General features: G+C 48.3%; 1 protein-coding gene across 2 annotated transcripts in view; it reads left to right on the top strand.

The window, feature by feature from the left end:
- Nucleotides 1–12,188, top strand: part of OTUD5 (OTU deubiquitinase 5) — a 139,276-nt gene that overhangs the window by 58,546 nt on the left and 68,542 nt on the right. The window contains exon 2 of one of the 2 annotated variants that reach the window (XM_082262826.1): nt 8,141–8,231. In XM_082262826.1, coding sequence (XP_082118952.1) covers nt 8,141–8,231 — 91 coding nt within the window. Of the gene's footprint in view, nt 1–8,137; nt 8,232–12,188 lie in introns of both variants that reach the window. The other variant, XM_082262825.1, reaches the window with a different exon arrangement.

Below are 12,188 nucleotides of genomic sequence, written 5' to 3'. Positions count from 1 at the left end.
TGGCTCCTAGATTCAAAGAAAATTTGTCAACCCCTGAATTAAAACAAGTTCCAGAGAGGTGTGCTGCAAAAATATGGGGGTCACCATTGCTGAACTCTTCAGAAAATGCTAGTTACCTGGCTCTCAGGCTGATTCAGTTGATTCCACTGAAATTTACCTCCCTGAAACAAGTATGGAAATATGGAGTTCTGACTGCCTCTTTGGCTTTCCACATCCACACCCTTCTTCCATGGTCAGTGACTTAAATTATTTGCAACCGAGCAACTACTAGTGTTAATAGGAGCTCAGCAGTGGGTCCCTTTTTTTATGTCACGTATCACAGATTTCTTTGAAAACTGGCTAAAACATGTTATTAAAAACCGTTGTTTGACTTTTTTTTCTTTACCTTTTACATTTTTCATGATTTTATGTAAAAAGGTGAGACAGAACAGCTAGCTCTTAAAGGAGAAGTTCCTATTTGTTAAAAATAAAATAATAAATGCACATCTTTTTGCGGGGAAAAAAAATGTGCATCTATGAGATATAATATAATTTTTTTTATTTTTTTTTTTACTTGGAGCAGATCGCGAGTGCAATGGCAAGACTGTCTGTGTAACCGGTCTGCTCGTACGGGAAGGCAGGTACACAATGACAGGAAGAAACAATGAACTACCAAAGCGCTCAACAGTGCCCTAATGGTTAATTGAGAACTACAAGCTGACAGCTGCAAAGGATGTTGGTACTTATAGTTCCTTCATTCATTCACTGAACCGTGTGAATGAATGATGCGGTTCAGTGGGCGGAGCCCTGCACTAGACAGCTGGTCAGGGAACAGTTATAGCAGTGGGAACATGTTCCCAAAGGTGAACTTATCTTTTTAAAGATGCATAAGTTATGTAACCACGTTTCTCTTACGTCCTCCGACAGTCGCCGCCTCTTCATATTCGTCACATATGGGGTATTAGACTTTGCTCCGAAGGAGTAGCTAGGCAACAGAATATGTTAACAATAAAGCTTTAACATATCCCACCCTCAAGGGGTGGTCCCCTCAGTCAATACCCTCCTACTTCCTGCAACCATATCTCAGTTTTAATGTCTAGCTTGTCAGGAGTGGCTGGCTCTCTCTGTGCTGGGACTTTCTGTCCCAGACTCTTTCTTCTTTTTAATATTTTGTTTGAGTTTTTCTCTCTACCTTTATTTAGCTGTTATTTTGTCAGCGTTAGTTAGTTCTTCGGACGAAGAGGATCATGCGGACTGGGTCTCGGGCTGATCCCCCTGGTCGCAGGTCGTGGGTCAGTGGCTTCCCAGTCTGCCATCGAGCGTTCAGCCAGGTAACGCTCCTGGCACAGTGAACGACCCATCCCTGTTCGGTGCAGGGATGATTGGTGAGGTGGCTACCTCACTGGACGCTGTGCGGTTTCTTAACCCCCATTTTGTGCGTCTTGAATTGCGACTCTCCCTGCCTCATGTGCAGCGGCTTGTTCGCCTGTGCGGGTCCCCCACGCCATGTGAGGTAAGTGTATCTATGTGGGGACCTGTCTGTCTGGGGGGGTGTCAGTCTGGGACTGTGTAACCTGCCTCTATTCACACTGCTTGTCTCCCTATCTCTCGGCTGCATGCTGTGGGCTGCAAGGGGGGGGGGAGCTGTATGACACTGTGTGTGTCAGACTGGTCAGTGTGAGAAGCTGTGTGCTGTGGGGCATGTTTTTTTGGCATGTTTGGGCATATACGGCGATCGCTGCGGCGATCTGACATGTATTCTGATATTGGAATGTAATGTGTGTTTTAATGCACTGTGGAGCGGCGGTTTCGGCGCCAAACGACTCCATTTTGCCTACACCCGCTCCGGCCGCATGGTTTACATGCATGGCGGCCATTTTCTTGTAGCCTCCATAGGCTTACATAGAAGCGCCCTGGCAGCATCACTTCCTCTTTCCTGGAACACCGATCGAGGCAGCAGCAGCGGCGAGGGTCTCCTCAGGTTTTATCCTTCTGTTCTTGCTATCCATTGCCTGTGTTCAGTTTGCATATTCCCTGTGGGGGTCTCATTGTGCTTGAGTGTGGTGCGGTGGGCTGCGCTTGCCGCGCTTGCTTAAAAGGGGCAGTTAACCCTTGGTTGTCTGGCATTACAGGGGCAATGGATTCTCAGGAGGGCAAATTTCCTACAGTATTGGTGGAAAGCCAGGGGACCGCTGTTTCCCCCCCAGGGGGGGATTTAGCCACTATTGTGGCTGGCCTTGCTGCTCAGGTGCAAATGCTGGTGGCTGCTCAATCTACTAAAAGGCCCAGAGTTGCTCTTTCCTCTGATTCTGAGGGTGAAGGTGATGGGGCTGTTCTGGCAGGGGCCTCCTTATCGGGGTCCCGCTCCTCTCTTGATCTAGTGGGGTCTGAGGTGGAGGCTGAAGTTGAGGGGGTTGATAATTCTCCCCCTGGCTCGCCTGAAGAGCTTGCAATCATGGATGAGTTGATTGCTTCCATTAAGCAAACGCTGCGTTTGCAGGACGAAGTGTGTCCCCCCGCTGCCTTGGCGGCTTATGGGACGCAGAGGAAACGCAGGACGCCGCAGGTTTTTCCCTGCAATGCTGATTTTCAGCGCGCTGTTAAGGATCAATGGCGCGATCTGCGCAAGCCTTTTGCGGTACCGAGTAAATTCAAGCTGCGTTATCCTTTTTCGCCTGCCACTGATGAAAGGTGGTGTGTGCCTCCACCAGTGGATCATGCAATTGCGGTTTTGAACAAAGCCACTGCGATTCCTGCAGAGGGTTCCCCTGTTTTCCGTGATGCCACGGATAGGAGATTGGAGTCTCTTGCCCGTCATACTTATTCTGTTACGGGTTCTATGCTTAAGGCTCTGTTTGCTTCTCTCATGGCGGCCCAGGCGATCGCAAGTTGGACGCAGATGCTTAGGCGCGTCCTAGTGGCCGACACGGCCTCGCCGGCGACCCTGGATATGGTGGATCAGATCCACCAGGGTGTCATGTATCTGTGTGATGCGGACCTGGACCTGATTCCGTTGGCTGCACGTGTGCACAGCGTGGCGGTGTTGTCTCGCCGCCTGGTTTGGTTGAAATGTTGGTCGGTGGACCAATCTTCACGTAAGACCTTAGCCAATCTGCCTTATGATGGGTCTCGCCTTTTTGGGGAGTCCTTGGATGTGTTGATTAAGGGGATCACCGGGGGTAAGAGCACTCTCTTGCCCCATTTCCCCAAGGCTAAGGGGGCTTCTGGGAAGAAGCATGCTAATTTTCGGCCCCCTCAGGGGTCCTTTCGTGCCTTTCGGCCGCACTACAAGGGCAAACCGTTCAAAGGTCAAGGCTCTCAGAAGAAGCCCTGGTCTGGTAAACAGAAGTCCGGCCTATCCGGACCTGCAGCCCATAACAGTTCGGCCTGAAGGGGCGCCCTCACCCAGTTTTGGGGTGGGGGGACGCTTGCTCGGTTTTCTTCAGTCCTGGTTGGCCCGTGTGCGGGACAGATGGGTTCTGGAAATCGTTCGATCTGGTTACAAGATCGAGTTTCTCTCTCGGCCGGAGAGCAGATTTTTTCCCTCAAATCTTCAACTGTCTCCAGAGTGCTTGCGGGACCTGCACCTGGCGGTGCGGGACCTGAGGGCTCAGGGAGTGGTGGTTCCGGTGCCTCATCGGGACAGGTTTCGGGGGTTTTTATTCCAATCTGTTCACCGTGCCCAGAAAGGAGGGCAAGGTTCGTCCGGTTCTGGACTTGAAGGCTCTGAACCGCTCTGTGCGGGTTCGCAAGTTCCGCATGGAATCCCTGCGGTCGGTGGTGGCTGCCCTGGCTCCGGGGGAATTCATGGCCTCCATCGATTTGAAGGAGGCGTACCTTCACATCCCCATATTCGAGGGTCATCAGAGGTACCTTCGATTTGCCATTGCGGAGGATCACTACCAGTTCGTGGCGTTGCCCTTTGGTCTCGCCTCGGCTCCGCGGGTCTTCACCAAGGTGCTTGCACCGGTTCTGGCATTATTGAGGGCCCAGGGCGTTTCTGTCCTGGGGTATCTGGACGACATTCTGGTTCGGTCTGCGACCAGCCAGGGTCTGGAGGAGGACCTGTCTGTCACGATGCAAACTCTACAGGAGTTTGGTTGGACGATAAATTTTCCAAAGTCGACACTGAGTCCGTCGGTTCGTCTCCCCTATCTGGGAATGATACTGGACTCGGTGCAGGCGAAGGTCTTCCTGTTGGAAGACAAACTCAGGACTCTCCGGGAGGAAGTCAGGTCCCTCAGGGACGTTCCGAACTCGTCTCTGCGGACGTGTATGAGATGTCTGGGATTGATGGTCTCGGCCTTCGAGGCGATTCCTTTCGCACAGTTTCACACGCGGGGTCTCCAAGCGGAGATCCTGTCCAGGTGGGACGGGCGACCTCAATCTCTGGATCTTCAGATCTCGTTGAGTCTTCGCACCAGGGAAAACCTTCTGTGGTGGCTCCAGTCCCCGTTGGTGTCCGGGGGCAAGTCGTTTCGTCCGATCTCGTGGACGGTAATCACCACGGATGCCAGTCTGTCGGGCTGGGGTGGAGTTCTGGGCGTTCTGTCCGCTCAGGGGACTTGGTCGGAGGGGGAGTCTTCCCTTCCGATCAACATTCTGGAATTGCGTGCGATAAGTCTCTGTCTTCATCGCTGGACGGACCGGCTGCAGGGTTGCCCAGTTCGGGTGCAGACGGACAATGCCACGGCGGTGGCCTACATCAACCACCAAGGGGGCACCAAGAGTGCCCGAGCGGCTCGAGAAGTGGCCGACATTCTGTCTTGGGCCGAGACTCATGTCCCGGCGATAACGGCGGTTCACATTCCGGGAGTGGAGAACTGGCAGGCGGACTATCTGAGTCGCCAGACCCTGGATCAGGGGGAATGGTCTCTCCATCCGGCTGTCTTCCAGACGTTGTGCGCGAAGTGGGGTCTTCCAGATGTGGACCTGTTCGCGTCTCGCCTCAACAACAAGGTGAAGAGGTTCGTGGCAAGGACGCGCGACCCTCGGGCAGACGCGTCGGACGCGTTAGTGGCCCCGTGGCATCAGTACAGGCTGATGTACGCGTTTCCACCGATTCAGTTGCTGTCCAGGTTCCTTCGCAGGTTACACTCGGAACGCAGCACGGTGATTCTTGTGGCACCGGACTGGCCTCGCCGGTCCTGGTACGCAGACCTCGTGAATCTGGCGGTCGACGCCCCGTGGCGTCTGCCTCTTCGAGACGATCTACTGTCTCAAGGACCGATATACCATCCTGCTTTTCAGTCGCTGGCTTTGACGGCCTGGCTGTTGAGACCGAGGTCCTGAAGGAGAGGGGTCTCTCTCCGGAGGTCGTCCATACTTTAATCAATGCGAGGAAATCTTCCTCGGGGAAGGTTTCTTACCGTACTTGGAAGGCCTATTTTGCCTGGTGTGAGTCCAGGGGGTTTTCACCCCGCACGTACTCGGTGTCCCGTGTGCTGTCTTTCCTTCAAACGGGTGTTGATCAGCGTTTGGCGCTGGCTACGATAAAGGTTTAGGTGTCTGCTCTGGCCGTTCTGTTTCAACGTCCCGTGGCTTCCAACCCATTGGTTGGCACCTTTATTCAGGGTGTGCGGCATCTGGTTCCCCCGAGGCGGGATCCTCTGCCCCCTTGGGACTTGAATCTCGTTCTATCTGTGTTACAACGTGCTCCTTTTGAACAGATCAGGGAGATCTCGTTGTCTATGTTGTCCAAAAAGGTCGCCTTTTTGGTGGCGATCACTTCGGCTCGCAGAGTGTCGGAGCTGGCGGCTTTGTCCTGCAAGTCTCCGTACCTGGTTATTCATTTGGATAAGGTGGTCTTGCGACCTAATCCTTCTTTTCTACCGAAACGAGTTTCGGACTTCCATCTTAATGAGGATATTGTCTTGCCTTCGTTGTGCACGAAGCCTAAACATCCGAAGGAGGTGAGATTGCACTCTCTGGATGTTGTTCGGGCGATAAGGGTTTACCTTAAGTCGACTGAGTCTTTTCGAAAGACGGACTCCTTGTTTGTTCTTCCAGAGGGTCCTCGGAAGGGCATGGCGGCTTCGGCCTCTACCATCGCCAAATGGATCAGGCAGACCATTGAACAGGCCTATGCCTTGCAGGGGAAGGTTCCCCCTGTGCCTGTGAAGGCGCACTCGACTAGATCTCTGAGTACGTCTTGGGCCTGTCGTCATGGGGCTTCTGTAGCCCAGGTGTGTAAGGCGGCGACTTGGTCGACCGTGCACACTTTCACAAAATTCTACAAAGTAGATGTTCAGGCATCGGCGGATGCTTCCTTTGGCCGCAAGGTTCTTAGTGCGGCTGTTCCCTAGGGTCCCTTGTTGGGGACTCCTGGCTGTTGGGATAAGTTTTGTATCCCCTGGTTTTTTGTCTTTTCCTGGGTTGTTGCTCCTGTTGAGCACTTGTTTTTTGCTGTTGCCCAGCTGGTTCCTTCCTTTGGTAAGGTTCCTTCTTTGATGCGGAGACTGCGTTGCCTTTCGGCGCGAATGCGTTTCCCACCCCTCATGTTTGCACTGCTTTGGGACGTCCCCATATGTGACGAATATGAAGAGGCGGCGACTGTCGGAGGACGTAAGAGAAAACGGAATTTTTGTAAAATCTTACCTGTAAAATTCCTTTCTCTGAGTCCTCCGACAGTCGCCGCCCCCGCCCCTCTTTTGGGGTTTGATTGTGTACTCTACTGCTATTCCACTAAAACTGAGATATGGTTGCAGGAAGTAGGAGGATATTGACTGAGGGGACCACCCCTTGAGGGTGGGATATGTTAAAGCTTTATTGTTAACATATTCTGTTGCCTAGCTACTCCTTCGGAGCAAAGTCTAATACCCCATATGTGACGAATATGAAGAGGCGGCGACTGTCGGAGGACTCAGAGAAAGGAATTTTACAGGTAAGATTTTACAAAAATTCCGTTTTTTACATTGCCTCCTGAAAAATTTTAATTTCACAGATAAATATATAGGTACTGATCACTTATTATTTCACCTGAGATGAATATTTAAATGCACCAAATTCCTACAGGTTTATAGTTACAGATTTTGCTTGCCGTGACTCTGGTACTCGAAATGACAACAGCCAAGCAGGACGCCCCTTGTTGCACTCCCTTGTGTGTCTCCGCTCTTTATCCTGAAGGTACCGCTGCAGAACTGGCCGTATCCAGTGGTAGTGCTTGGGCACATAGACATGTGTCGGTAGTCAATCATTCTATCTAAAGCTAGATACACACTATACAACTTTTGTTGTTCAATTTCATTTACATATACCTTCAACTATGTAGTGGAAGGACCTGCCTGATTGCATACAAATTGGGAGTGTTTAGGTTTGCCCTCTTATCATATGCTTTTGGTAAATCTAAAGGGAAAATCTAAAGAACATTGAATAGTGTGTATCCAGCTTTAAGCTGGCCATAGATGATGTAACTTTCTTTGTTTGCAGGAAAGAAAATCGCTTGATTCGCCCATCAACAGTCAATGTTTATGGGGGAATCCTCCTCCTGAGCTATTGTGTTCTCCTGGTAGGGGAGCTGCCCCTGCTTTGGGAACAAAGTGATTGTTGCTAGCGGCTAGAGCGTCTGGCAATAATTGTATGCCAAATACCTGACCTATTGGTTGTACCCAAGTCGATTGATGGATCGACTTGGGTACATTCAGCCTGCCTGTACATGGTTTGAATCTCAGCTGGTCTTTGCTGAACTGCCTGAGATTTGAACCATCTATGGCCTGCTTTAGAAATAGGCTTATTAAAATGTTGATTGGCCTGGGTCTCCAGGTGTCAGAAGAGGAGGCATGGTGCCTCAGGACCGGTCGGCATGCAGTGAGGTCCTCGATAATTAGCCTAAATATGCAGCTCAGGCTGAAGTAGCATGGATGGATCAGCCTTCATATACTGGGGTAGGGGCAATTGACTGGGGAAGAGTACTAGTAGAAGCAGTGGTTGGTCATTACTATCTTTGTACAACTGTAGAACCTCTTTGAAATACTTATAACGCTCTTATTAAATAGGATGGTTCCATTTTTCTTTCAAGTGGCCTCTTAAGCCTGCTCATGTGTGGTTTATGGCTTCCTGGGACTTGTTGATCAGCAGTTGGAGAAACTGTCATTACTTAGATTTGTTAGTCTGACTTTAAGTGGACCCTCTAATGCAGCTGTGTGTCTTTACCTTCCAGCAGGAGAACTGGTTTGCAAAGGCGCTGCAAGAGAAGAAGGGATTTATAATTAAACAGATGAAGGAAGATGGCGCTTGCCTATTCAGAGCTGTTGGTGAGTGCTTTCTGTTTGTGTCAAACTTATGTGGATCACTGCCAACAGAAGTCCATGGTTATACCAACGCAGGACCTTAAGGAGACTCTATAACTAGAGAGAAGGGGGTAAAACTACTTAGCTTACTCCATGTACCAGCTTTAGGCCCCATTCACACTTACGAATATGGCCATTTATGATTAGATGAAGGAGATTCAGTGAAGGTTCCTGCGATTAGCTGCTGGTGGGAAGCGCCATTGAAAACAACTGGAGGCTGACAGCTCCTGCGGCTATTCACAGACATGTACTTGTAAGCCCTCGAGCAGCGATCACCTGTGAATGATCGGCCCTGGATGCAGACTGTCCAGGGTCGATGTATGCGAGTGGCCTCGAATAGCTGCAGGCGCTGTCAGCCTCCCTTTGTCTTCAATGGGGCTTCCAGCCCATAACTAATTGCAGAACCCCCACTGGGTCTCCTGCATCTAATCGCAAATTGCCCCCTTCGCAAGTGTGAATGGGACCTTAAAGTTGAACTCTATCCAAAAAGCATTTTTGGCCTTTTGCAGTGTTAAAATAGATGAACACTAATTAGATGTGCGCAATGTGTGGCTACTTCTGCATTATGTATTACTCTTAATTTCGTTATTCCCTAAAACTTACAGTTCTAGCTGGAGTACACAGATCACAGCCAGTCGCTTGCTCTGCAGAAAGTCCATTCTGAATTATTTTTTTTACATTATTGCAAGGTATTCTGTGATTGGAGGGGATGCAGATGAGCATCATGATTTCTCCTCCTCTAATCACAGAAAGCTGTTTATTCACTGAAAAGAATGCAAGAGGTATTCAGCATGGACACTGCAGAGTGAACGACCTGCTGTGATCTGTGTATTCCAGCTGGAACTGTGAGGTTCATTGCTGACTGTACTTTACAGCAGCCACACGTTGCACACACTTCTTTAGTTTTCATTTATTATGATGTTGGTTGGCGTAGAACTTTTTCTTTTCACCAGTAGTCCCTGGGATTCCCCAGACATGGATCTGCAATGAGATTTGACCTGTAGCTCCATCTGCTGGTGAAATCTTGCATGTTACATTGGTAGTCATTTGATCTCTGCTGATCCCTGGGGAGCAAAAAAGGTATTTTTCTAGTATAGAAACCTCAATGAATTGTCAGGAGAGGTGTTCTGCGACCTAGTGATGGTTATGTTTGTTTAAAGGCTAAGTTCGCCTTTAGGAGCATGTTAAACCAATATTAAGGGTGTAACAAATAACATGCTGCTATACACTCACTTCCCACCGCCATCGCTCCCCGCTCTGTGACAGCGGGCAGAGGATCTTCTCGTCACTTTTTGGAAACAGCGTGGCGGTGTGGTGTTCTGCCCTCACAGCCACATCATTTATTCAGTTCCTGTAAATGAATGAACTACAAGTACCGTTGTCCGCTGCATCAGATGGCTTGCAGTTCTTAATGGACTGCAAGGGTGCAGGTGAGCATGCTCCTAGTTCGTTGATCCTTCCTGCAGTTCAGTAACTGTCTGCCAATACAGGAGGTACGGGCAGGCAGCTGACTGAAAGTCTGCAGGACCCTGGCATTGCACCCACCATCTGCTGATCATGGGTGCAATGCTTTACAGGCTGCCGTGTAAAAAGATAAATGCACAATCATTACCTGCAAAAAAATGTGCATTTTATTCTTTTTTTTTTTTTTTCTGAAAGGTGAACTTATCCTTTAATAAAAAAAAAAAAGCAAAAATAAAAGTATCCAAAATGTATTGCTTGTCTTATTTTTCTCTGTTTGTTATACAGCTGCAAGAAGAAGTATGTGAACCCTTTGGAATGATATGGATTTCTGCACAAATTGAAAATGTGATCTGATTATCATCTAAGTCACAACAATAGACAATCACAGTCTGTTTAAACTAATAACACACAAAGAATGCAATGTTGCCATGTTTTTATTGAACACACCATTATAAACATTCACAGTGCAGGTGGAAAAAGTATGTGAACCCCTAGACTAATGACATCTCCAAGAGCTAATTGGAGTGAGGTGTCGGCCAACTGGAGTCCAATCAATGGGATGAGATTGGAGGTGTTGGTTACAGCTGCCCCGACCTATAAAAAATACACACCAGTTCTGGGTTTGCTTTTCACAAGAAGCATTGCCTGATGTGAATGATGCCTTGCACAAAAGAGCTCTCAGAAAACCTACGATTAAGAATTGTTGACTTGCATAAAACTGGAAAGGGTTATAAAAGTATCTCCAAAAGCCTTGCTGTTCATCAGTCCACGGTAAGACAAATTGTCTATAAATGGAGAAAGTTCAGCACTGCTGCTACTCTCTCTAGGAGTGGCCGTCCTGTAAAGATGACTGCAAGAGCACAGCCCAGACTGCTCAATGAGGTGAAGAAGAATCCTAGAGTGTCAACTAAAGACTTACAAAAGTCACTGGCAAATGCTAACATCCCTGTTAGCGAATCTACAATACATAAAACACTAAACAAGAATGGATTTCATGGGAGGATACCACCGAGGAAGCCACTGCTATCCAAACAAAACATTGCTGCATGTTTACAGTTTGCACAAGAGCACCTGGATGTTCCACAGCAGTACTGGCAAAATATTCTGTGGACAGATGAAACCAAAGTTGAGTTGTTTGGAAGAAACACACAAATCTATGTGTGGCGAAAAAGAGGCACAGCACACCAACATCAAAACCTCACCAAAAATCCCAACTGTGAAGAATGGTGGTGGGGGCATCATGGTTTGGGGCTGCTTTGCTGTGTCGGGGCCTGGATAAATTGCTATCATCGAAGGAAAAATGAATTCCCAAGTTTATCAAGACATTTTGCAGGAGAACTTAAGGCCATCTGTCTACCAGCTGAAGCTCAACAGAAGATGGGTGTTGCAACAGGACAATGACCCAAAGCATAGAAGTGAATCAACAGAATGGCTTAAACAGAAGAATATACGCCTTCTGAAGTGGCCCAGTCAGAGCCCTGACCTCAACCCGATTGAGATGCTGTGGCATGACCTCAAGAAAGCGATTCACACCAGACATCCCAAGAATATTGCTGAACTGAAACAGTTCTGTAAAGAGGAATGGTCAAGAATTACTCCTGACCGTTGTGCACGTCTGATCTGCAACTACAGGAAATGTTTGGTTGAAGTTATTGCTGCCAAAGGAGGTTCAACCAGTTATTAAATCCAAGGGTTCACATACTTTTTCCACCTGCACTGTGAATGTTTACATGGTGTGTTCAATAACATGGCAACATTGCATTCTTTTGTGTGTTATTCTTAGAGCCGGTTCACACTACCACGACCAGTCGCCCCGTGACTTGAAGAGACTTGTTTAGAGACTTGGAAGAGACTTGTGCACTACTTTGAAGAGACAGGCGACTTTGTCTGTGGGGAATGCCTGGCTAATCTCTTTCTTCTTCCTGGAAAGTCTGATAACAAGTCGTGTCAATTAAGATAAGGAGGCGACTCCCATTTAAGTATATGGGACAGTCGGATCACAGGTCGCCTCAAAGTAGTACAGGACCCTTTTCTGAAGTCGGAGCGACTTCAGTAGTGCCAATTAAGACGCACTGATTAACATTGCTTTTGTTATGTCATGCGACCTGGGGCTACACAAGTCGTCTCACAAGTCGTTCTAGTGTGAATGGGCTCTAAGCAGACTGTGATTGTCTATTGTTGTGACTTAGATGATGATCAGGTCACATTTTATGACCAATTTGTGCAGAAATCCATATCATTCCAAAGGGTTCACATACTTTTTCTTTCAACTGTATGTACACATAATTGTTTTCACACAACATTCTCCCAAGTTTCACACAAAAAATGTGGAAATCCCTTCTGAAAGTTGTGCGCATCTTGTGGGAAACCTTTTGTAATGCATATCCAAAGCTAAATACAAAGAATTTCTGTATTGCAGCTTATCAGCCTTTTAGATGTGGCTGAGTTTACATTTTT

The sequence above is a fragment of the Pelophylax lessonae genome, assembly GCF_965119305.1.
Source record: "Pelophylax lessonae genome assembly, chromosome: 7".
Classification (NCBI taxonomy): Eukaryota; Metazoa; Chordata; class Amphibia; order Anura; family Ranidae; genus Pelophylax; species Pelophylax lessonae.
Note: the sequence above shows the minus strand (reverse complement) of the source record. Positions and strands in the feature narration are given on the sequence as shown.